Here is a 24724-nt window from a genome sequence, read left to right as displayed (position 1 = left end):
GATGTCAGTCACATGGCAGTGTATAGAGCTAATAGGCTTCTGAGCAAGCCACCACCTAGCTGCCCTTCCAGACAGCACCTGCCCCTATACAGCCAGTAGCTTCTTGCCCCCTTCATCTGTCCATCACCTGACAAGGACTGCCCAAAAGCAGGGTCCGCCTCACCTTTCAGCACTCCTCGTCCCCCTAGCCTGAGAGGCCACGGCGTAAGAAAAGAGCTCTTTATTCCACGTCGTCCGATATTTTTACACAAGTAAAATAAAATGCATATCTCTATATACCGCGATCCGGGCGTGAGGCCGCGTTCTGCAACAAACGCTCCTCCTCACCCTGTAAACATGGTGGGGGTGGAAGAATGGGAAGGCCGAAGGGGGGGGGGGGGGAGAGTCCGTCAGGTCAAGGAGGGCCTGGATACCCGGTGCTGGCTGGTGGTGCGGAGGGAACCCCGTATGTACACAACACACACCTGGTGGCTGAGAAGGGCTCGGGAGGTGAGCCGGGCCGGTCAGCAGGGCCTGAGCACCGTCCACAGCAGCACAGCGAGGCCCAGAGGGGCGAGGCTGCAGGCGAGACTGGGCAGGGCACCGGAGCCCTCGGCATCTGCATCACCTGCACCAGGGCCACCGCCACCTGCCTGGCCCAGGCGGCACTGGCTGCGGGTTCGGTTCTTTCGGGAACAGCCTGGCCGCCGTCGAGGCCCAGAGGTTGGGTGGCTGGGGGCCTCAGAGCCCTCAGGCGGCAGTGCGCTCAGAGGGGGCTCCAGGGAGCCAGAGAGGGTCCCGAAGGGGGAGTCATTGATGTGCCGTGGGCCCGAGGCATTGCCTGGCTGGCCATCGCTAGGAGGCACCCGTCCTTTGAGCGAGTTGCCCCCAGAGGCTGGGCTCCTGCCCTCCAGCACCGAGGCCTTGTCCGCTGCATCAGGCTGACAGCATTTCGGCAGGCCCAGGGTGTCCTCGTCCTGGCCTCCACTGGTCCAGACGGGGCGGGAGGGCCCTGCGGCCACTGCACAGCCCTCCAGGTCGGTGGCGCTCAGGCGCTTGAGGTCACGGCCGGCCAGGTGGGCAGGCAGGCGGCAGGGCAGTTCGGACGAGGAGCCACGGAACTGCTGCAGCCAAGCCCAGAGCGGGCGAGCACGACAGTCGCAGACCCAGGGGTTGTCATTGAGCCGCAGGTACTGCAGAGAGCGCAGGGGGGCCAGGGCCTCGGCGGGCAGCGCTGACAGGTTGTTGGCGAATAGGTAGAGAGTCATGAGGCGGCCCAGGTCCCCGAAGGCTTGCGGGTGGACGCGGGCCACGCGGTTCTGGTGCAGCAGCAGGCGGTCGAGGCTGTGCAGGCCTCGGAAGGCCCGCTCGGGCACGCTGGGGATGCGGTTGCCGTGTAGGAAGAGATGCGTGAGGTTGCCCAGGTCGCGGAAGGCGTCGTCGGGCAGCGCCTGCAGCCCGTTGTCCTGCAGGTAGAGATACTGAAGGGCGGCCAGGCCACGGAACAGGCCCGGGCCCAGCTCCTGCAGGCCGCAGCGGTCGAGGTGCAGCGTGTGCAGGCGACTCAGGCCCCGGAACGTGGTGGGGTCGACGGCTCGAAGCTGTGCGTTGTCGCTGAGGTCCAGCTGCTCCAGGAGGGCCAGGCCCGTGAAGGCCGCGGCGTCGATGCGGGCCAGAGCGTTCGAGTGCAGCCACAGGATGGTGAGGTTGCGGCAGGCACGGAAGCCCGCGGCGGGGATGTGTGCGATGCGGTTTCCGTGCAGGAAGACGCGCTGGCTGGAGGCGGGGATGTCCACGGGCACGGCATGGAGATTCTGCTGCGGGCAGCTAGTGGTCACCTTCGGCTCATTGTAGCACACGCAAGCACCAGGGCACGGTGCTGCCACTTGCCAGGCCTGCAGCCACAGCACCCAGGCCAGCAACCGGCTCCCTGCGAGCAGAGGAGAGGGCCGTGAGCAGGTGGTGGTTCCTGATTGAGAGGCTGAGCTACATCTGGGGCGGGGAGCTCAGGGCTATGTCCCCTTCCCCTTTTCCTGGGGAAGCACTGCACCAGTGGTGCCTGTCTCGAACCCAAAATAGCACCTGGGGAGGGGCTGGAGCCACTGCCCATTAAGGCACTCATGTGCTGCTCTGTCAGCCCAGAGGCCTCCAGGGTGAAGCATTCATGCCCGCAGATACTTCCTGGAGACTCCAGTGACCAGAGTCCCTGGGGCTGCCCAGCCCACAGGCCAGGAGGGCAGAGGGCACTGATCAAGGCCTGCAGGGGGACCTGGAGCCTCAGCTCACTCCCCAGCCACTTGGCAATCAGCTGTGGGCTTCTGGTGTGGCTGTCCAGGGCCCTGATAGGCTGCAGGCAGGGGGTCCTGTGGGTCAGACCTATTTGCACCAAGGGGCTGCCTGACCTCTGTGGGGAGTGGGGCTGTGATGAAGAAACGGCACATGCCATAGTCCCCTCCCCCTGAGGCCCTCCTGCAAGAGTCTGGGGGTCCCCAGCACTGCTGGGAATCATGTCACAGAGCACCAGGAATCTGGACACCCAAGGGCAGGAACAGCAGGTCTAGGCAGAAAGAGACAGAGCACGGCCCTGCCCCGGGGCCCTCCAGGCAGATGCCCACTCCCCACGCCCTCCTCTCGGCACTTCCTGGCTCGATCACCTCCTGCAGCCTCCTCCCCTGGCCTCATTCTCTGCTTCTTCTCCCCGGCCAGGACTCTGTCCCTTCCAACCAATCAGCCCCAGCACGGCTCACTGCTGCCCTCTGCCCTCTGCAGGACCTTCTCAGCCTGCCCGGAGGCCGGATGGAGGGGCTCCAAGAGGTTCTGTTGCAGGCCCCCACACTCTTCCCCATCTCTGGGGGCCAGATGTAGCCAACCTTCAGTGAGAACAAGTCATCTCTGATTTGGGGGGCTCTCACTAGCTGATCTCACTGAGCCTAGATATTAAGCTCCCTGCCTTAGCACCCCAGCACTGGAGCTATCCCTCGGATGACAAAGGTCCCTTCAGCCTGCAGGAGTCAGTCTATTAAAATGTGAGTCCCCCTGGGAGAGTTATGGCTTATCAGCTAACACTTGAGTTATCAGCTAGCACCTCTGCTGACAGCTACACCTTCCTTGGCAGCTTGTGAGAGCAGGATTCTGCAGACAAGACACCGGGTCATTGCTGGGTTGGAGCCAGAAGGAAACAGAGAACCCTGGTCAGTCTTCCCTGCCCAACACCCTTATCTTAGGGGGCACCGACTCGTGCCAGAGCTTCATCACACCGGTCGCCCTCTTCCCAGGATGATGGAGGCATAAGGCCTGGAGCCCCAGTCCATAAGTAGTTCATGGGCTATTCCCAGTGAATGCTCCTGTGACCCTCTTCTTTCCCCAGGCCAGGCAGTGGCTCCTCTGTACGCTGGGCCCCTGGACTTGTAGGAACAAGTATGCTTCAGGAGAGGAGCCCAGAGAGGCTGTCCAGGCCTGGCCTGTGCCTCCCTCCCGCTAGGCCATGCGTGGGAGGCTGTGTGGGGCACCTTGGCCTGTGGTTCTATGAAAACTGCTGACATCTCTTGCTCGCTTTCCTTCTGGGGCCTCATTGGGAAAGTCGGGTCTGATTATGCTGGCTCCCACCAACATCTCACCTGCTGTCACGGGGCAGAACTGTGCTAGGAAAACAGCACTTCTATTCCTGAGACTGCGATTGCCAAAGACTTAGACTGAGATAGGAAGGGTCCTGCCCAGGCCCTCAGTAGACCACACTTTGGACCCTCCACTACCAGTGGGTCACAGTTTGACCCTGGCAGCAGTGGGACCAGGATATGAAGAAGCCACACTTCTGGGCTCTGCCACTGGTCCCCTCAGTCACCACACCCACATTGCTGCTCAAACCACTGCCACTGTGCCTGTCCCATGGCTGCAAGGCTGGCAGCTGTGTTGATAAGCTTGACTGGGTCTGTCTCCACCAGAACCAGCTCCTTTGGCCTCCCGGCTTCTCTGTCCCCAGCCCTGGGGTGACCATGAGTTTGGTTCTTGGGGCCTGGGCTACCCCTATTGGAATAATGCTCTAGGCAGGGCTTCCAGGCTGAGCTATGCCAGGGGCTGAGCTAATGGCCTCGTGGCCTGGCCTTGCCAGGAGGAGGCACCGAGCACTCGGGTGCAGCTCCCTTCCTGCTGAGTCAACTGCTTTTGAGAAATCAACTTCTAAGCATTGGCCCCTGTGCCTGCCTGCAGCAGGAGGCCGGCGGTGGGCTCTCTCCTTCTGCAGCTTCAGTAATTGGCTCCAGCCTGGCCCCCCTTGGGGTCTGCCCGTTGGTCTCCATGGCAACTTCTCTGCTGAGCAAGCAGAGGGGGCATCTTTTTATGAGATAATAAAACCCAACTTTTCAGCATGGGTTCAGACTCACAGCAGGGTCCCTGGGAACCCAGAAGACTTCTTTCTTTATTTTGGGGGGTTTGGGGGCATACCTGGAAGTGCTCAGAGATTATTTCTGTCAACATTCAGGAATCACTTCTGGCAGTATCAGGGAACCATATGGGATGCCAGGAATTGAATCAGGGTTGGCGGCATGCAAGGCAAGTGCCCTCCCTGCTGTATTATCTCTATGGCCCAGCAAGAAGACTCAATGCCCCCCAACTACCAAGTCTCAGTTCCTTGCCCAGGCTTGTCTGGGACACGCTCTGACCCCTTCACATCTGCACTGCTGGCCACAGCTCCTCCCTCCCATGCTCTTCCCTTGGGGAGCCCAAAATTCTGCAGTCCCAAATAAGAGTGGGATGGTCTCCTAGCTTCCAGGGGTGCCCACCTGCAGGTTTGCCCACCCACAAGAGCCCCTGGCACTCACAAGAGTTCTTCAGTCACCAGCCTGCTCTCCAGCCCAGCAGCCCTGCTTCAGCTTCATGGGGTCCCATTCTCAGTGTTCACTCCAATGTTCAGACATGAAGGGGGAAGAAGCCCCTCGAGGCCAGCCTGGTTCTCACATGGGACACTGTGGGCAACAATGCCCGGCAGACCCTCATTCCAGGATCATGCTTCATTCTCTAGTCCACCTTCTCTTCCCTTAGGCTCAGCGCAGAATGGATGAATTCAGGACATCCCTGAGTGTCTGCATGGTACTGAATTCCCCCAGTACTGGTGTCCAAGTCAGAAGTAGTACCTGAGGGCAGCAGGGGTCCTCACCTGACTTCAGGAGAGAGGCTGAGGAACACTGTGCATGGGGACTCTACAGAGTGCCCCCAAGCTCACCCTGTCCAGCTTCTGTGAGGCAGGGAAGGGACTATGGGTCTCTGGTCCTTTAGTGGAGAAAGAGTGGGGGGGTTCTGAGGTTAGCCTCTGCTGGGGGATGCCTTGCGTATCCAGGCTCCAACCACTCCAGCTACTGCCAGCAGCCTAGGCCTATCCTGGAGCCTGTGGGGTGCAGCTACAATGTCTTCTGCCTGGTGAGGCAGCACTGGCCCATGACTGGTGGCTCAGTGCACCAGCAGACAGCCCTGGGGTCTCTGTCCCCTTGCTGGTATAGAAGACAGTAGCCAGAGCATAGTGAAACCCAGTCTTTTCTTCAGTACCAAGGGCCTGGCTTCCTGGAGAAACTGAGGCAGCCATTTTGTAAGGCCAGAAGGGGCCAGGAAGTATAAGGGGAGGGGCCAAGAGGCATGTCCAAATGAGTTTAGGGTGATGGGGGGCTGTCTGGACTTGGAGCAAAAGTCTGCTTGAGGTGATGGGTGGCCGGGGGGCCTGCAGTGACCTAGAGGGAACCTCACTGGGACCTGTGATGGCTGCGTGTCCTCTCCCTAAAGTTGAGGCAATGAGGGATCTGGGGGGCAGCTGAGGTGCAGCCAGGATGTCAGCAGCTCACGGTCCTCCTGGACACTGAGAATGTCCCCGTGAAGGGCCACTAAGAGACCGCAGGGACTTGGGAGCAGGCCACAGCTTCACGTGCCAGAGACAGAAATAGCTGTGGTGGGGTGTGAAGGGACCTCAGCCTGCTGTGGGCAGGGGGTCAGGGCACCCATCAGCAGGCTCGAGCCCCTCCCTCTGCCTTCTCACCACCCGGCCGGCCCCCCTGAGGCGACTGGCTCATCCTCCCACCCCGCACCGGCCATCTGTCCCCCGGTCTCACTTGCTTCTCACACTTGCCACCCACCTTCCTTCCGGCCGGCCTGTGGTCAGGCATGTGCGGGCCAGCGCACCCACCAAGTTTCCAGGGACCCTGGCCTAGTGCCAGGTGTGGGGGCAACATCTCCCGGGAGGGGGGAGCTGCATTTTCTGAGGTGTCAACTCTGCACCCCTAGGATCCCCGGAAGTCCCACTCTTTGGTTGTCTCCTCAGGCTGAGACAAGGGCGGGCAGGGAGGGTGGCTGGCTCACTCATTGGTGGTTATCTGTCCTGGCAGGTGGGCACCAGGTCCAAGCTGGAAACAGATCAGGCCAGCGTGTGCACTGTGAGGAGAAGGAGGAAAGGCAGGGGGTAGCTCAGGCCAGGGGTGATTCTCTCCCACTTTCTGGGTGAGAAGAATGAGAAGAATCTAGAACTAGGAGTCCAAATCCCATGGTATCCAGGGCTGAAGAGTGTCAGAGTTCCTCTTCCCCATCTATCGCCAACCCCAAACTCAAGCTTCACTCCCTTCCCGTTTGATCTACAGCTGGCAGACTTGAGCTAGGGGGCTCCAGGCTCCGTCTAAGGCAAAAAAAAAAAAAAAAAAACAAAACCAAAAAAATAAGGCTGGCAGGGAGGGGACCTGGTGTGGACACCCCATACCCAGCCTGTCCTAGGGCACATGACTGAAGAGCTGCCAGGCCAGGCCACTTGCCCAGGAAACACAATAGGTGATCACCATGCCAGGCATGAGACCAGATGCGAATCCTGGCTCCACAGCAGGATGGAAGAGGCTGTGGGGTCCTGAGATATCAGGGAGGGGCCAACCCCAGGATGAGGCTCATTAAGACTGTGACAAACGCTTCTGACCAGGCCCCGGGAATTTTTCTTTGGTCAAGACTGTACCACCAGAACATTCCCCGTCTAGCTCTACCCAGTGTCATTTGCTCCAAGGCCCAGCTCAAGGAGCCTGGGGTCACAGTTCAGCTGAAACTCTATCTGACCCCAAGACTGCTGGGACAGTCTGCATCAAACCCTTGCTTCCCAGACTCCACCAGTATAACCTACCCCTGACCCCAGTCCACCCACCAGGTGGCGAGTGAGTTGTCTCCATAGCCCGCTGGCCTCAGTCAGACAGTAGTTCAATATGGGACAGTAGGCAGAAACTGGCACAACTTCCGGTGCCGGTAGGAGGGCTCAGGATGGGGGCATGTGGATGCGGGGGTCCATGCCACTCCACACCTATGTGCACCCACACACATGCCCTGATCCTTCCCCAGCCACCACTTGTCTAAGACCAGGCCCTAGCCAGGTAGGCCCACCATGTAGGCCTAAACCCACCACCCTCCTCCAGACTCTTCACTTGCCCTGCACAAGGCTGTCTGTCCCTGGAAGCCCCCTCTAACAGCACTGACACACACTTGGATCGCTTGGGAGCTCGATCACAGAACGTGAGGTATACATGGGCATCCAGGCCTCTTGCTGCCAGGGCACTGAGGGATGGGGGTGCCATCTGGAGTGGGGAAGATGGACAGGCAGATCCCCAGGGCTCTTGGGCTCTCAGCACTTGAAAAACATCACAGACAAGGCAAGCAGCAGGATGCCCCACTATTGAAAGACAAGGGCTGGCCTCTTGGGCACTGAGTCAGGAGGAAGTGTCTGACCTGGCCCAACCGGCCCTAAAGCCCCAACTTTTCCGGGAGAGAGCTGAGAGATTAAGAGGCACCATCCAGACCCTGCACAAGCTCCATGTGGCCTTCATGGGTCCTATGGAAGGGACCTCAGGATTCAACACTTTCCGGGTAGACAAGGGCCGTGGGAGGGACAAGCGATGCCTCAGCCTCAGCTGTTCCCCACGCCACCCCCAGCCCGGTTGAATATCCCGTGCTGATGGCAGAGAACCTCCCCCAGAGCCATGGTCCCAGGTACCAACCTTCCCAGCAAATGGGGTGCAACCAAACCACTGCTGTTTGTAAATAGAGTCACATGAGCCAGTGCGACTGGCTGGCAGCACCATGAGACCAGCTTATGCCTGTCCCCTCAAAGTACAGGTTTGTCAACCGCTTTTGTTGGAGCACCACTGGGAGCACCTATTGCATGGGGGTGTAGCCGCCCTCACCTCCAAGCCCCCACCTAGTGAAAAGATGTCTGTGAGTCAGAGAAGGCCACAGTTCTTTGAGGTCTTGCAGCCCAGAAGACAGGGCCAGTCAGTGAGGACAGAGAGAAAGTCTGGGATGCTGAGGTGAATGGCAACTCGGGAATGCTGCCAAGAGGCTGGGGTAAGGGGCGCGATTGTACACCCTAGAGAGGGCTGGGCCAGTATCCTGGCACTGATGGGCATGGTGTGCTGCAGAGGGGAAGGGGCATCTCGTCATAGAACAGGGGAATGAACCCCAGGTGCTCCCCAACCATCCTCCATGGGACTCTGGGACTGGCTGACCCCTGGTCTCACTCTGTCTCTGGGAATGGGGATGGTTCTAAAGTGCTTCCCAGGGTATCATCCAGGATGGGGCTCATCCTGTATGGATTGAGTTGGGGTCACAATGGGACGATTCAACTTCAAAGGGTGCGGGATTTCCCTGCAAACAGGTTGCTGGACCATCCTGTGGCCCTGCAGCCTTATTCTTAATGGGCTGTGGAGACCACGGTCCTTATCATTAGCATCCTTTTTCTCAACATTAACATCATCACATCATCATCCTCAATATCAGCTTCCTCAGCCTCACACACCCGCCAAGTGCAAGGCCTGGAGCCACAGGCAGCCAGGAGCAGGTGTGGAGCTCATTTGGAAGCTTGTGCATGCGTGTGCTTGAGCACGCAGACTCTCTCTCTCTCTCTCTCTCTCTCTCTCTCTCTCTCTCTCTCTCTCTCTCTCTCTCTCTCTCTCACACACACACACACACACACACACACACACACCCCTTCCAGGTGTCCCTCTGGAGCTCAATCAGTCTTACTTGAAGGAAGTGAGTCCTAGAGGCGAGTGCATAGGGGTCAGAGGTGACCTTCCTCTGTAGCTGGTCCCCACCTTCCTGGTGCCCTGAAGCTGTTCATGCAGTGTTCTGTGGAGGGGGGGGGTCTCCTGGACCTTCAGCCCTGCCTCAGTCTAGCCTCAATGCTCGACTCTGGGAAGGGCAGGTGAGAGAGGTGAGCCCTATCCCCTGGACAGTCCACAGGCCTTTCCCTTGTCCTGGGGTGCCTGTCACCTTGCCCCATTGGACAAGGTGCTGATAAGGTGAGCAGAGCAGGGGCCAGACCCCAGAGACTCATAGTAGAGAGGGTAGTCTTCGACTCCCTACCCTGATATGGAACACGCTTACCCTGGTGTGGAGCACCCCTATCCTGGTATGGAGCACCCCTACACTAATGTGAAACTCCCTTACTCTGGTGTAGTGTACCCCTAGCCTCCTTATGGAGCACCCCGATAGCTCTGGGCTCTGCACCCTGCACAGAGCCTCATCCTCTCTCCAGCCTGTGCCCCCTGTGGATGCCACAGCCAGGGAAACTATGGAGGCAACTAAATCTGTCTCTGCCAGAGACATATGGATGACATAATAGCACCCCAAGATATCTCCAGCCTGGAAACACCATGGTGCATCCCCTGGCTCTATGGCTGGTGCCTGGGACCCTTGGGGACAAGGATGAGGGCGCTCTTCCAGTCTGGCCAGGGTCATCCCTGACTCAGGATGGGATCAAGTGAGAGAAGCCCCATACCCTGAGGAGGCCCCCAGAGCAGCTGCCTCTAGCTTGGCCAGGCAGCTTGAACCCACCCTGCAGAGGAATAGATGGGGTACACCCTAGGAGCATGGCTGGAGAGGGGGTTGGCATGCAGGCATCAGAAGAGACCCTGCCCGTTCTCATCTGAGTCCCTGATGACATCCTAGCAACCCTCCCTGTCCCCGATGGGGTCAGAACCCTCATGCAGGGCAAGAGAGGAGTGAGGCACTGCAGAGGCATGTGGAAACCACTCCCTGGGAAGTGCCAAAAAAAAAGAGCACAGACATTCCAAGGGCACCCCCAGTCTGCCAGTGAACCCCATTTTCAATGAAGCATCCAACCACTTTTTGTGTTTCCCTTGTGAATGGCTCTGGAAGAGGTGCCGAAACAGACTGAAGCAGCAGGGACCGGGCAGGGGAGAAGAGGATCTAAAACAAGAACAAGGTGCGATGAAGCAGGAGAGAAAGCAGAGAGCCCAGGAGGGAAAAAATAGAATCGCTAAAATTTCAGAAAATCAATAGAAGGGTTGGGAAAGAAGGTCAAGGAAATCTTCCAGAGACAGAGAGAGACGAAAGATGGGGGGTGGAGAGAGAGAGAGAGAGAGAGAGAGAGAGAGAGAGAGAGAGAGAGAGAGAGAGAGAGAGAGAGAGAGAGAGAGAGAGAAGAGGTGGGAAATGAGAGTCAGAAGCCAAATATAAATCCAGCACCTGTCTTGCGGAGTTCCAGAGAGGAAAAGTTATCCAAGAACTAATACTAGAAAATCATTTCTGGGAATACATGCCTCAGCCCTCTGGCCCTTAGAGGATATGAGCAGACCCGGGGGGCTGCAGGGGCCGTAACTCGAGGGGAAATCAGTGAGGAGCAGAGCAAGCAGCAAGATCCTCAGCCCAGGATGCTGACATCACCAAGGAAAGCCCAGAACCAACTTAAGGACCTGACTACCCATCAGGAGCAGATCTGTAACCTTGGAGGACTCAGCATCACTGTTCCCGTGCTTTAACTAAAACCAGGGCGGAAACCCAGAGAAAGGCAGACATGGGGCGACAGGGAGGCCTTAGGCATCTGTGAGGGGCTGTAGTGCGCCTGGCCAGCAATAAGCTGAGAGCATGCTTTGCCTGCAGGAGGGCCAGGTTCAATCCCTGATACTCCATCATAGTACCCCAGGAGTGAACAACCAACTGTTCCTCGAGCACAGAGTTGGAAGCATCCTCTGAACATCTTTGGTTGTGGTCCCCAAAACAGAGAAAGATAAAGTTGTGGCCAGAGAGATAGTACATCCGGTAAGACTCTACCTTGTGACCAGTTGTCTCCAGTTCTAGCCCCAGCACTGCAAATGGTCCCCTGAGTACAGCCAAGAGTAATCCCCTAGCACCACTAGATGTAGCCCAAACTCCCCACCCACTCATCATCTAAGACAAAATCAGTACAAGCTCCAGGAAAAAAAATCAACAGTCAGATCACCAAAGCCACCCCTGCTCCATCTCTTGTGATGGGCTTATCCCTCTGGAAAACACTGGTGGTACAAAGCTGAATAGAGGGCAGGAGAGGCAGTGGCTGGGTTTGGGAACCCTAAAACATGAAGGAAACCTTTTGGGTACACAGAGAAGTGGGCAGCGTTGTCTGTGTGTGAGTGGCGTGTGGTGGGCAAACATTCCCCAGACCAGACCTGGGCACAGGCTAGCCAGCAGGTTCACGAGCAACTCCGCTTGGTCCCAATGTGATCTTGTGAAAACTTCTGCGCATTTGGCACTGAACCCTGGAAACAGACAGAAATAAGTGGAAAGAAGAGTGGATGAGCAGGCATGGGTGCAGGAGTGGTCAAGAGACAGGCATGTCCAGGGTTGAAAAAGAAGGGTTAGGGACCTGTTATCAGTATCTGCTCCCTACACTTTGCTCCTCAGCCTCCTACTCAGGCATGGCCAAAGCTGCTTGGCGGGTGGTGGTGGGGGTGTTCCTCTGGGGGTACACTCTAGGCTGGAAAGTCTAGCTTTGCACTTGGACCATCCCAGTCTTGCAGGGGACTGACTTCCCACATTATACCTGCCTTGCTCTCTGTTCATAGATCAGAGCCAAAAAAAAAAAAAATACTGGGACCCACAGAGTAATCCAGACAGGTCCAATTGCACATGAGCCACAGAACAAGGTCTGTGACACCCCCACCCAGAGGGCTCCTCCAGACAGTTAGGGCACAGACAGGCTCCCCTTGACTTCTACGAGGGTCCCAATCTTATTTCTGCACACGAACCTGCAGCAGGCAGGCTAGGGCGACACGAATAAGTAATTGCTCTTTTATTAACGAGTGATAAATTATTCCTATATGATTGTGTGTGATAACTCTTCCTTATTTGAAATCAATTTGGGATGGAAATTGTTGTCGGCTTCTCACTAGCGCGGGTGGGAGGGCCAGGCGCCTCCTGGAAAAGCAGGTCAGGGTATTTCGGCTACTTCCGGAGATGCTGCAGGCATGCCATGTGCGGGAGGAGGAGGGTGGCATGGGGCAGGGCTGAGGGGTAAGAGCAGGTGTCCATCCCCACCTCCCCAAACTGATACCTGCTGGGAGCCCCCCAAAAATCCTGGCACCCCCTCACTCTGAACTCAGAGCATCGAGGCTCCCTTGAGCCAAGGGCATGGCTGAGATGGGGAGTTTCCAAAAGGCTAGGTCTGAACTGGGGCCACAGTGGGTGTTGGAGTCCTGGCTGAGTCCTCAGGACTCGAGGCTAGAGCAGTCAGTCATTCATCCCCCTCAAAGTGACCCAAGGACTACATGGCCTTTCAGCCCAAGAGAAAGCAGACTTGAATTTATTGAGCTCAAAATGGCATGTCTTTTTTTTTTTCCCTAAAAATGTCCCAAAAGATTTCCTTTCAAGTGACACTTAACACCCCACCTCCTCCCTTTCTCCCACTTGCTACTCAACACATGAGGGTCCCCAATGCAGGCAGACCTAGTTTCACACCCAGAGCCTTGGGCAGCCCCTCACTCCAAGTTTCTCCTTATCTCTGGGTCCTACACATCAGGCATTTGACAGGTACTGGGCAAGGTGGACAAAACTTCTGTCACTTCTATAGGGCCTTTGGGGGTCTTTGGCAGACCCTCAAGGATCAGGGCACTGCCCACCTGTTTGGGACGTATGTGTCCAAACTACCACACTACCAGTGGTGCAACCAGCCACTCCTGCCCAAGAACGGTGGAAGATGGAACCCATGAGGATAGACCACCCTGAGAGCCTCAGCCCAGCTCAGACACCTACAGGGACCTCAATCTCAAAGACCCCAGGTGGGGGTATACTTTGGTGATGCCCCCATTTACCCACTACCCTTCCCAGCTGGGGGGTTGCTGGTTTCTATCAAGGGACGGGCCTTGGCCAGCACCCAGCATACAGCAAGTCCCCCATAAGTATCACATCAATGCAAGGTATGTCCACCATTTTGGGCAGGTCTGAGTGGTTGTGGAGAAACATTTCCTCAAGATATTCAGGCCAGTGGAGTCCTGGGAACACTGACACTCCCTCAGAGACATGACACTCATTTCAAGGCAATGGGATGTCTGTGCCACCTCCTGCCCTCCTAGATGTATATAGTGAAGTCCCTGACCCCCAATCTGAGAAGTTTGTGGATGGGCTGGGCTGGAGGGGGTGGTGAGGCGCAGATGATTCTTGATGTTAGGGGTCCTCATGATGGGAATGCAAGAAGAGAAGCCAAGGGGAGACAGCTGGCATGAGACCCCAGTTTGCCCTAACTCCATATCTGAACCAACCCCTGCTGATTCCGTCCCTGAATGCATCCCTGAATTCAATCCCTGGCCCTGCACACCCCAACCCCATTCCTGGCACCGCAGCATGTGGTCTATATAAAAACATTTACAGAGAAGAAGTAGAGAACCCCAGAACTGGCTGCCATGGTGTGGGACACGTGGGAAGGCGGCCTGTGCGAGGCAAGGAGCGAACTCTTCCCCTCGCCCACCACAACAGCGTCCGCTCTGCCTGCAGCCTCCAGAACTGTGAGAAACACATTTTCATGGCTTAGGCTGCTCAGCTCGTGTTATTTGGTGTGGCATCCCCAGCTGTGAAATACCACGGCTCCCCGCAAAGACGGGTCTGCCTCCATCTCTGCTGCGTGCGGGATGGCACAGTCGATTCCTGCATCAGTTCAGTTTGTTGGGGTCGGTCTTGTGTGCTGCCATGGTGCTAGGGAACAGTTCTGGTAAGTTCTGGGAAGGGCTAGTGAGGCTGAATTTGAGTGCTTCCTTATGTGGTCCCTGCTACCATGTTGAACCCCCCCCCAGAAAAAGCCATAGACTTAGGAGCCTATCTCTACCTCTCTGGGGGTGAAGGTGGGTGCCTCCAGCCTCTGGACTCTGTCCCCAGCACTGACATGACTCCTATCCTGGAGTACAGAGGGTCTGAAAAAATCGGGGCTCACCCAATCCAGGTGGGAATCTCTTCTTGCAGGGTCCTGCAAGCAACTCAGGCAGGCACCACTGTCCCAGTTAGGGTCCAGCTAGGGTTATGTGAGGCCCTTAACCCATCTTGCTCTGAGAGCCTGTGTTCAGATGTCCCCCAATTCCCAGCACCCCAAAGATTCTTTGTGTTAAAGATTCCTCAGGAGTCTTGTTTTCCCCTGAACCCTACATTCCTGCTCAGAAAGCTTCCAGCCATAGTGAGCCCTGCCTAAGCTATAGGTCCTCAGATCCTCTATGACCCCAAATCAGCAGGATGGAGTTGCCACAGGGCAGGAGCAGGGCAGAGCAGGGCAGGGTCCCACTCAGGTTGGTCCCCTGGGCTCCTACCATGACCACTAGCAGGGGGAGTCGGCTGGAGGGACAGGATTTGGGGCATGAGACCTAGGTGCACTGCACTTCTCCAGCCATTGAAGGGTGCAAGCACAGCACTAGGGGCCTCCCCACCCCTCCTACCCCTGCCTCAAGCCACCCTGGGGGCGGGTGGTTGAGAAAGTCCATTAGGCCCTCATTTGCCCACGTGACAACTCCGCTCGGTGACATCCTCGAGCTGTGTAGATGGGAGATTTTCACGGGGAGAGTTTTTCTTTTGCCAATTTTTGAGCAGGAAGCCAGACACTTGTCACACCTGTCCTCGTGTCAGCCTCTGCCTGACATAAATTGGGGCCAAGGCAGGGAGATGAAAGATGGCCCGGACACAGGGCAGCAAGCAGGCTCAGTGCCGGGGGAGGGGTTGTAGGCTGCACAAGCTGTCCCTGTGGCCCAGTTTTGCCCCTTCCACTCCCTCCTGGTGCCCCCACCCTAGAGTCGCACCTTCACCCCAGCTGCTTCCTTCCTGGGCCCAGGAGCCCCAAGCACTGGGCTCTCCTCTCCCCCAGTCTCCCAGGCTTCCTCTACCACCAACAGCTCTTAATTACCCACTGTCATGTGAGAGCCAACTCTCAGCACCGTCTGTTAACAACTAGGGCCAGGGGCCGGAGAGATAGCACAGCAGTAGGGCGTTTGCCTTGCAAGCTGCTGACCCGGGACAGACTGGGGTTCGATGCCATATGGTCCCCCGAGCTTGCCAGGAGTGATTTCTGAGTACAGAGTCAGGAGTAACCTCTGGTGTGACTCCAAAACAAAACAAGACAAAAAGACCTAGGGCCAGGAAGGTGCAGGTGCACCAGACTGGGTCACTTCATGGATTTTGGGGGGCTAAAACCCTATCTCTCTTGTCACCTCATGGATTTTAGGGTGCTATGCCAGACCCTGGGATTCTTGCGTGTAGAACATGTCACAAGAATCGAGGGGCCTTGGTGTCGCAAGCGGTAGGGCGTTTGCCTTGCACTTGCTAACCTAGGATGGACCCCTGATCGATCCCCCAACGTCCCATATGGCCCCCCAAGCCAGGAGCAATTTCTGAGCACATAGCCAGAAATAACTCCTGAGTGTCACTGGGTATGGCCAAAAATGGGGGAAAAATAATCAAGGGGCCTATCCAGCAATGGGGTGGCCCAAAGAGACTGAAAGTGGCCCTGGCTGAAAGAGAAGGGAGAAGCTCAGGACCGGAGGTGACTCTCCAAGCCCTCGCCCAATTCCAGCTATGCCCCCCCCTCCACAGCATCTTAGTGATTGGCTAATCCCAGTGAGGCTAGAGAGGGTCCTGGTAGGACTCTGGGGCTTCACCAGCCAGGGTGCTCTCAGGAATCAGTGCCCTGCCCTTCACCTCCATCAGTCCCTATCACTTAGGGAACCCCAGCTACAAAGGAGTGCAGTCCTTGGAGTGAGGCAGTTTGCCTTGCTCATGGCCAGCCCAGGTTTAATTCCTGGCACCATGTAAGGTCCCCTGAGCCTAACAGGTGTGATCTACAAGCTCAGCATCAGGAAGTTAGCCCTGAGCACCACCAGGTGTGGCCCCCAAACAAACAAAAAGCAAGTGTAGTCCTATTGTTGCCTCAGATGGGGTCTCAACAACCTTCCAAGGAGGCCCTCCAGGCCCACCTAGCTGAGGGAGTGAGGGCAGAGGGCATGGAGGCCTTAAGCAGGGCCCACAGGGGAAGGGTAGAGGTGGAGAATGGGGGGAAAGAGCTGCACTCTGCTGTAGGAAGGGGGAGGGCAGACATGGCCTCCCCAGACTCATAGGTAAATGGAGTGCAGAGGCAGGTGGAGGCTGAGAAATTGGAAACAAGGGAGGGAAACTGGCCTTATCCCTGGCATTCTGCTTTTCATCGAATCTTTGAGGTCCAGAGGTGCTTTGGGTGCAGAGACAGCCCAGACCCTGTACTATCTGAGACCTGTAGGAACCTGGGCCCAACGTACCCCAAAGGTGAAGCAAAGTGGATGGCAGAAGCCTCCAGATAATGAAGGCCAAGGGGCCACGATGACCTTCTGTGTCAGCAAAGACATTGGGACCCACCAATGGAGTCAGTCCCCCCTCCCACTCAGACTGCCTGGAGTCTACACATCCTGTGCCCACCCCACCTGGGCCTTCTCCCCAGTAGGTCCAGAAGTGCATATACATGGGCTCAGCCTTGGATGTCCCCTACAGGCTTCTGCTACAAGGGAACATTCTGGCCCCCATGCCTTCCCCACCTGCCTGCTGGCTGGGTGGTCAGACTTAGGAATCTGAAGGGTGGGGAATAATAAGTCCTGGCCCAGGACAGTAAGGGGTGGAGCTCACACAGGAATGGGAGTCCTGGGGGAGCACTTGCTCTGGCTCCCTCCCAGTATCTTTGTCTGAGGAAGGAGTGGCCCACCCAGGGCAGGGGGACTCTAGAGGCCCCCCAGTGTAGTGCTGCTGCTTGCTCCAGCCCAGACTAGCTCATTCAAGGCATCCTTTGTAGGACTCCTGCTCCTATGTCTCCTGAGAGCAAGACCACTGCACCCCTAGGCAGGCCTAAGCTACACTCAGGGCCGTGGCAGATACAGTTGAGTGGGAGCAGGAAACCCCACACACAGGGCAGAAGGGAAGGTTCCGAGTTGACCCTCCACCCCAGTCTGAAGGCAAAGGGGCCAAGTCTCAGGGAGACTTGGGGGGAACTAAGACAGGACGGGCAGGGTGAAAGCATGTTCCAGGAAAAAAACAGGTCGGGGGAGGGGGGCGGCACGATAGCTCAGGGGTAGGGCATTCGCCTTGTATGTGGCTGACCCAGGATGGACCTCAGCTCGATCCCGGCTTCCCATATTGTTTCCCAAGCTAGGAGCAATTTCTGAGCGAAGAGCCAGGAGTAACCCCTGAGCATCATCGGTGTGGCCCCCCCAAAAAACCAATAAAATAAAATAAAGCAATTCAGGGGCTGAAAAGAATGGGGAGCCTGGATGGTGTGTGTGTGTGTGTGTGTGTGTGTGTGTGAGTGTGTGTGTGTGTGTGTGTGTGTGTGTGTGTGTGTGTGTGTGTGTGTGTAAATCTGGGGAACCCTCAGGGATATACAGGGGTGGACAGACAGGGCTCAGGGTCAGAGCTGAACTGAATCTACCTTTGGGCCCTGGGGAGAGGGAGGAAGCAGGACCTTGTTCACTGTACATGGGGGTTAGTGGTGGAGGGACAAGGGTTTTGGGGACTGCCAGGCAAAAGGCACAGGACCCCAGAGGTGGAGCTACTGGGTGAAAGGCAGCACTGGGCAGGAATGTCCAGCACACAGAGGGATGTGGGGTGCATTGGATGTTTGCTAAGTGGCCACTGGGACCTCAAGAAGATTCCAAGATGGGCCGGGCTAAGGGCTCACAGTCTCCCTGCTTGCCAGGCCAGGGACTCCCAACTCTAGGCTGCCCTTGTGCCTTTCCTACCCCCATGCCCACTCACTACCCCACACAATGCCCCCAGAACTGCCAGGCAGGTGTGCCTGCTGCCCCACTTACCTGCTCCAGCACAGAACACCCCATGCCAGGCCGTGTAAAGTTTCTCCCACCCACGAGGGTGCTGGTAAGAGCAGTGGGTCACAGTAAGGCCTCTGATGACCAAGAAAGGATAGCCCTCCCCAAGGTCACTCTATGAGCAGGCGCTGCACAGACCCATCCAACTGCTGCCCAGGATCGAGTGGGGGGGGCGGGGTGGACTCCTGGCAGGTTCTGAGCCCGCCCCATCTGGGCCCTGGCAGGAGGCGGATCAAGGCAACATCTCAACAAGGTCACAACGGCCGAGACAGAGCGAGGACATGGCGGAGAGGCCAGGCATTCAAGAGGGCTCCTGGGAGGAGGTGAGGGACCCAGAGTCCCACCCTGGCCAGAGTTCCCCCATTAGTCCCACTCCACCCCCAACACCGCACCCCTTCCCTGGTGGGCTCCTCCCCATCTTCAGCTTCAGTCTGACATTTCCCGTGACATTTGCTGCTGAGAGAAATAGAGTCATAAACCCAAAGGTTACATTTGCACACTGCCTCACACTGCCAGAAGTGGGGTCCCTCCGCCCACCAGGTGTTGGGGCAGCGGAGGAGTGGGGTGACCCACCCACCCCTGTGGGCTCTTTCAGAGGGCTCACACGGTTCCTTTGAGGGAGCAGAATAGCTGTTTCATAAAGGGTAAAATACACCGGGCCCAGGAGTAATCCACATTGGGGGTTCACCTGAGGGTCCCTGAGCACTGGCCGGCACATGTGAGGCTTGAGACCCCATGGTCAGGTGCTCCATCAGCAGCCGCTTCCTACCAGGCCAGTGTGAAGCCAAGCTGACATCTGCCTTGCACACCCGTCTGGGTGCTCCAGACCCTAAAGCTCGGTCTCTGAGGGCCAGAGACGGCTCCCTACCTGATATCCCACCCTGGCTTCCCAACTTTACCACTGGCCAGCACAACCACACAGGGCTTAGAATTCAACTCAGGAAGCCCCTCCCCATGCCCACACCAGCCAGCCTGGCCTTCTTAGCTCTGTCCTGGGCCCTGCAACCCAGTAGGGGACTTGGCCTCGGGACAGTGGGCTGCTCAGGCCCCATGAATTTCCTTCCAGGCAGCGGAAGGAGCAGAAGAGGGGGCAGAGGGAGAAGATGGCCCACATGGCAACTTCCCTTAGAGCATGCAATGTGGAAGAACCAGAAAGAGAGCCCCCGGCCAGGCGGTCGAATGCGAGCATTGGAGGCCCTCTGAAGTGTTCAGGACGGCCCCTCCTCTGCGTCAGAGGGCCTGGCAGGGCCTCTGAGAGGACAGCAGGCCACGCAGGGCCATGTGCTGAGCCAGGCTCCCTGCATCCAGTCCTGCTGCTACGTGGGGGGCTGGGGTGGGACTGGAAAAGGAGGGCGCCTCCCGGGAAAGGGATTCCACACTCGCCTGCCTGCCCGCCCGCCCGTCAGCAGCCTAAGATGCACAAGAATAGTTCCCGACCTGCCGGGGAGAGCCAAATGCAGCAACAGCAGAGGAAACCGTGGCACAGAACAAGGGGGGGACCCGCGGGGCCAGACGCTCCAAGACACTGCAGGTGCTGCTGCCCTGCTGAGGGACACGTACCACCCCCACCCCCCTTGAGGGTCCGTTTGTGGCTGCGGGGGATGACCCGCCCTTTGTGGGAGAGCTGAGGGGGCAGAGCTGACCCCTCTGTCTGCTGGCCTCTGAGGCGGGTCTTGGGGCCAGGGTCAGATGGAAGAACGGACGGGTGTCCGAGACAGCAAACCATCCCCAGCAAAGCGGCCACTGCAATGAGGCCATTGTGGGGCCAGCCAGGTCACGGGGCGGCGGGGGTGGGGGGGAACCCAGGGGTGCAAAGCTACAGAGGATGGGCCAGGAGGAGGCACATGGGGGCTGGTGGTGCAGTACAGCCGGAGAGGCAGGCGGAGTAGCTGGCCAGTTCCTCTGCACCTTGAGGTGGATCGGGACCCTGCATGGCCAACGAGGGTCAGCAGCCTGGCACAGGTCAGTGGAGGTTGGAAGCTGGCATGCCAGGCAGAGCCAAGATCTCAGAGCCCAGAGAGGAGGTCCTGAGCCCCTTCCCTCATGCACACGCATGCAGCACGCTCTCCCCACGACAGTCTTTCCTCCATCTCCTTTTCCCCACCTCTTTCCCAGGAGACCTTCTGGGGGGCATCCAGGAGAGAAGGAAACGCAGCCCCAGGCGGCCCCCTCCCCTTTTGAGGCTGCATCCATTGCCTAGCATCAGACAAAGCCCTGAAATCAAGGTGGGGCACCGGTTCACCTGGGAGATTCCCTGTCCTAAGGTAAGACACAGATTGGAGGACTGGGAGTCCCTGAACCAAGGATGGCCAACAGATTCCGGGGGCCGGGAGTCCAGGCAATATGTGGGGGTCAGGTGCAGGGCTTGGGCCAGTACCCTCCGGACACCAGGACTTCACCCCTGCATTCCAGCCCAACAGGTGGTGGTGCTGCAGCCTTTCTCAGATCACCATGGTGGCAGGAAAGACCCAGTTTGCAAGACACTTTGTGACCTCCACCTATCTCCCAGCCCCTATTCCAAGTCTTTACGTTGGAGGGCGGAGTCCAAAGACAGGCCCTGTATAGAAGGGGTGTGTAGGGTAAGCAGGCCAGAGGTGCTAGGGTCAAAACCCCAATGGGAGTAACTTGGTCTTGAAAGGCTCCCCAACAACTCGAGTGAGTGACCTTTTACTGGCCCCTGTCACAAGGTCATCCACATGTGGCTGAGCCCCAATCCACATGTGAGGCTCATAAGTTCTCAGGCTATAGGGCATCAGGACCCCCCCCCCCACTTGGCGGAGCTGGCAGGCATAGAAGCTGGCATATTCTCTGGCCATTGGAGAAGGCAGATGTGCCCGCTCCACAGATGGAAAAACCGAGGCTCTGAAAAGGACCATGACTGCTCCCTGCCTTGTTATGAGCATTGACTTCAAACCTGCCCCTCTGTGTCACCCCCACCTATCCTAAAAGGACTGCCACTGTAGTTCCCATTTTGCAGGCAGGGACATGACTGGTGGTATGGGAGGGGGCGTTTCTGTGACTCCTGACTCCAGCTCAACACCATAGCCTGGCTGGGTCCCCAACACCTTTCCTCAGTATCCACAACTTACCAAGGGACCCCTTAACAAGAGCCTCATCATGGAAAGATTGGGCCAGCCTAGATCAGACCCGGGTGAGCACACACTTGCCCCCAGCTGACCGGAGTCCACCAAGGGGCAGGAGATGGTTGCGGTCTGACCTCGAGCTTCCCATTATGCTTTTAGACCCAGAGGTTCCCTGTCTGCACGGCTGCAATAGCTCCTGGGGGCAGGAGGGGTAACTGGGGGGCAGCGAACTCATTCCCAGGGTCTCTGCTACTGAATCCTGCCAAGCCTGGGCACATGGGCGCCCACACCCAGAGGCCCTGGGCACATGCTGAGGTGGCCACGGGCGCCACCTCGGAGACACACGTGCAGATGCATACTGAGCTACAGGCTAACAAACGCAAGCACACACGGACTCTGGGGGGCCTCTGAGGAGCCTCCCAGGACCCGGGGGGTGAGGGGCAGACAAGCGAGGCGTGCCTAGCCTCCCCTATTGGACTCCCTTGCCCCCCCTTTATCGGTGAGCTCCAGCTGCCCAGAGCTTCTCCCTCAATACAAGTGCATGCAGGCGCCTGGAGAGGGATTCACGAGGGGCCCCAGAGAGCAGCGTGAGGAGTACAGCGGGCACATGCTAAATGCATATATGTATGCCCGTGGGCGCACTGATGTGCAGCGAGCGAGTGTGTGAGTGGCATGTCCGCGAGCATGCCTTGTGTGCGAGTGTGCAGCCCCAATAGACACGGGCACGTGCAAGGAAACGTGGGTGCAGCCTGCGGCAAGGTGGACAGCAGCAGGGCAGTCCGGGGCGGGCACCTGGGGCGTGCTTCAGGTCAGGACCCCCCCTTTACACACACACCCGCAGTCAAGACACTCCCCTAGCTAGTTCCAGCTCCCCCAGAGCAGTCTTGGGGGGGGGGGAAACCTCATCACTCTGGGGTCAGGTAGGGAGTTCCAAGGGGGGCTGCCTTGAGTCCCCTTGCTACCTCGCCTGCCTCCGTTGAACCCCGCAATGCCCTGCTCCCCAGGCTGCGGATCGGATCGGATGGAAGGAAGGTGTTGGTGGGGGGGGGGTGTCCCAATACATATTCGCCCCCAGGGTGGGGTGGTGAGGTCCAGCCCTATCTCCTCACAACCCCATTCATCCAAGCTTGTGTGGCCTGACCCCCAGAAAAATGACAGGCAGGAAAACCCGAGCATAGATAGAGAGAACATGGAGAGAGAGATGGATGGAAGGATGGAGCAGGAGCGGTCCAAGGGCGGGCGCAGGAGGCAGGTGGATCTTCCCCCCTGCACCCCCTCACCCTGCACCCCGCACCCCACCCCATCCCCACCCGTCTCGGTGGGGGGGGGTTTGCAAACCTCTTTAACCCCTGTGCCGCCAGGGCTCTGGGAAAGGCCGGACCCCACCCTTTGCAGCCTGCAGCCCCTACCTTCCCTCCACAGGGCCCCGACCTTGCTTGCATGCGTCCGTTTGTCCGTCCGTCCGTCCGTCCGTCTGTCCGCCTGTCCGCCTGTCCGCCTGTCTGTCTGTCTGTCTGTCTGTCTGTCTGTCTGTCCCCCCCAAATCCCAGCCGGGCCGGGGCTGCCACCGTTCGCCGCTGCCAACTTTCCCGGCGAGCCCGCAACTTTTCCAGCCGCCCGCGGGGCTCCGCCCTCCCGGGCACCCCGCAACCAGCACCCGCGTGAGCCCCCCACCCCGCGTCCCCCCAAGCCAGGAGCGGCGGCTATTGCGCGTGGCCTCCCGGGCCGGGGTTGACAGCTCGGTGCACCCCTCGGGGCTGGCCCGGCGCTGGGCTTGGCTCTGCGGGGTCGCGCCCCGCAACCCCTCTCTCACTCACCTCCCGAGGACGCCCGCTTCATCGTCGGGGCCGGGCGGGGCGCGTGCGGGTGCGGGGGCCGAAGTCGCTGGGGGGCCACCGGCGCCCGTGTGTCCCCCAGGCCGGGGCCGCATCCCCGGCCCCGGGGCGAGGCTGGGGCGCGCTCGGCTGTGGGCTCCCGGAGGGCGGCGGGGCGGGCGGTGGAGGCGCGCCTGGCGGGCCGGGAGCCGATGAATGTTTTATGGGATCATGTGGTTCGGTTCGACGCGCGCCGAACCCACACCCGCACCCGCCCGGAGCCCCGCGCAGGCCGGGGCGGAGCGGGGTGCGGCGGGGCGGAGCCTGGAGGCCGGCCGGGCGGGGCCCGCTCACCTGCGCGCTCGGGCCGGGCCGGGCCGGGCCGGGCCGGGTCGGGCCGAAGCCGGGGATGCGGGAGGCGCGCGGGAGGGAGGGAGGGATTCGGGGATCGGGGTTCGGGGTTCGGGGGCCTCGCCGCTCCGCCCCGTTGCACCGGCCCCGTTCTGCTCGCAGACAAAGGCGGAGCGTTTCTGGAGAGGCGGCGGCCCCTGCAGGCGGCCCTGGGGATGGAGGGAGGGATGCAGGGATGCAGGGATGCAGAATGGATAACGGTCCCTAAGGGACGCTGGACCACTCTCCCTCCCCACCCAGGGCGTGGTGGACTCGCCCGGCCCAGGTGTGGCGGTTCGGTTCGTGACTTGTCGCCCCCAGGAAAGGGCTTTTTGTCTGATGCTTTTTGGGCTGCTTCACTTCCTTCCATCCGAGCCTCCTAGAATCCTAAAGCTTTTTTTTTCTCTCACTCTCTTTCTCGCTCTGTCCCGCAAAGCCTGTGTGTGCTGAAGTGGCCTGGCTCTGTGTTTTAGTTTTAGTTTTTTTATTTTTATTTTTTTTCACTTAGGAAAGAGTCAAGGACTGGAGAGATGCCCAAGCTTTTTTGCCTGCTGCAAGCCCCACCCAACCCCAAGTCTTGCGCGCACCGGGTCCCTGGAGTACCGGCACCGCTGGAGAGTCCCCCCCCAAAACCCCAGCACTGACCCAGTACTGCCTGGGAGGAGGAAGAAGGCAGTTAAAGCTTAAAATCATCATCATCATCATCATCATCGTAATAATAATAATAAATAAAAACAGTTCAAGCTAAATAAAAGAAAGCAGCTACATCCTGGGAAAACAAAAATTCATCATAATGATGATGATAAATAATGAATAATAATAATGATTAATACTTAGGTTGGAGTGATAGTACAGTGAGTAGAACACCTGCTTTATATTCAATTCACATGGATTTGAACCCCGGGTATCCCCTATAGTGTGCCTTGAGCACTGCCAGAGCTGATCCCTGAGTGCAGAGGCAGAAGTAAGACCTGGGCACTGGTGAGTGTGGCCCCCTCAAAAGCTTGAGAGACTTCTGAAGGGTACCCCTCTTCAGGATCCTTCTCTCTCTCTTTTTTGGGGGGCACACCCCATGACGCTCAGGGGTTACTCCTGGCTATGCTCAGAAATCGATCCTTGGGGGGACCATATGGGAAGCCAGGGGATCGAACCGCAGTCCATCCTAGGTTAGTGTGTGCAAGGCAAACACCCTAACACTTGTGCCACCGTTCCGGCCCTTCAGGACTCTTCTTTAACTCCCCAAGGGAGGGGTCACCCCTATCTCCCGTTATGTCCCCCAGCTGTTTGCTTCTGTGTAATAGGGACTCAACACCAGGATTCCCTCCAAGCCCAACACCTCGGGCTCCCAATCTTTCTAAAAAGC

General features: G+C 58.2%; 1 protein-coding gene across 1 annotated transcript; it reads right to left on the bottom strand.

Annotated features, from left to right (window-relative positions):
• Positions 1-205: 205 nt before the first annotated feature.
• On the bottom strand, positions 206-23129 carry RTN4R (reticulon 4 receptor). Its single transcript, XM_049764631.1, has 2 exons — positions 22975-23129; positions 206-1909 (listed from the first exon to the last, which is right to left on the bottom strand). Exons 1-2 carry the CDS (start codon positions 22994-22996, stop codon positions 504-506), a joined length of 1428 nt encoding a protein of 475 aa, XP_049620588.1. The 5' UTR covers positions 22997-23129; the 3' UTR covers positions 206-503.
• Between the last annotated feature and the right edge of the window lie 1595 nt (positions 23130-24724).

The sequence above is a fragment of the Suncus etruscus genome, chromosome 17 (genome assembly GCF_024139225.1).
Source record: "Suncus etruscus isolate mSunEtr1 chromosome 17, mSunEtr1.pri.cur, whole genome shotgun sequence".
In the NCBI taxonomy this organism is placed as follows: Eukaryota; Metazoa; Chordata; class Mammalia; order Eulipotyphla; family Soricidae; genus Suncus; species Suncus etruscus.
The sequence above is the reverse complement of the archived record's forward strand: the minus strand, read 5'-3'. Positions and strand labels throughout refer to the sequence as shown.

Coding starts and splice junctions, on each gene's coding strand:
- RTN4R (XM_049764631.1), bottom strand. CDS start 22,996: ATGAAGCGGGCGTCCTCGGGAG. Junction 1,910..22,974: donor GAAGCGGGCGTCCTCGGGAG/GTGAGTGAGAGA, acceptor CTCTGCTCGCAG/GGAGCCGGTTGCTGGCCTGG.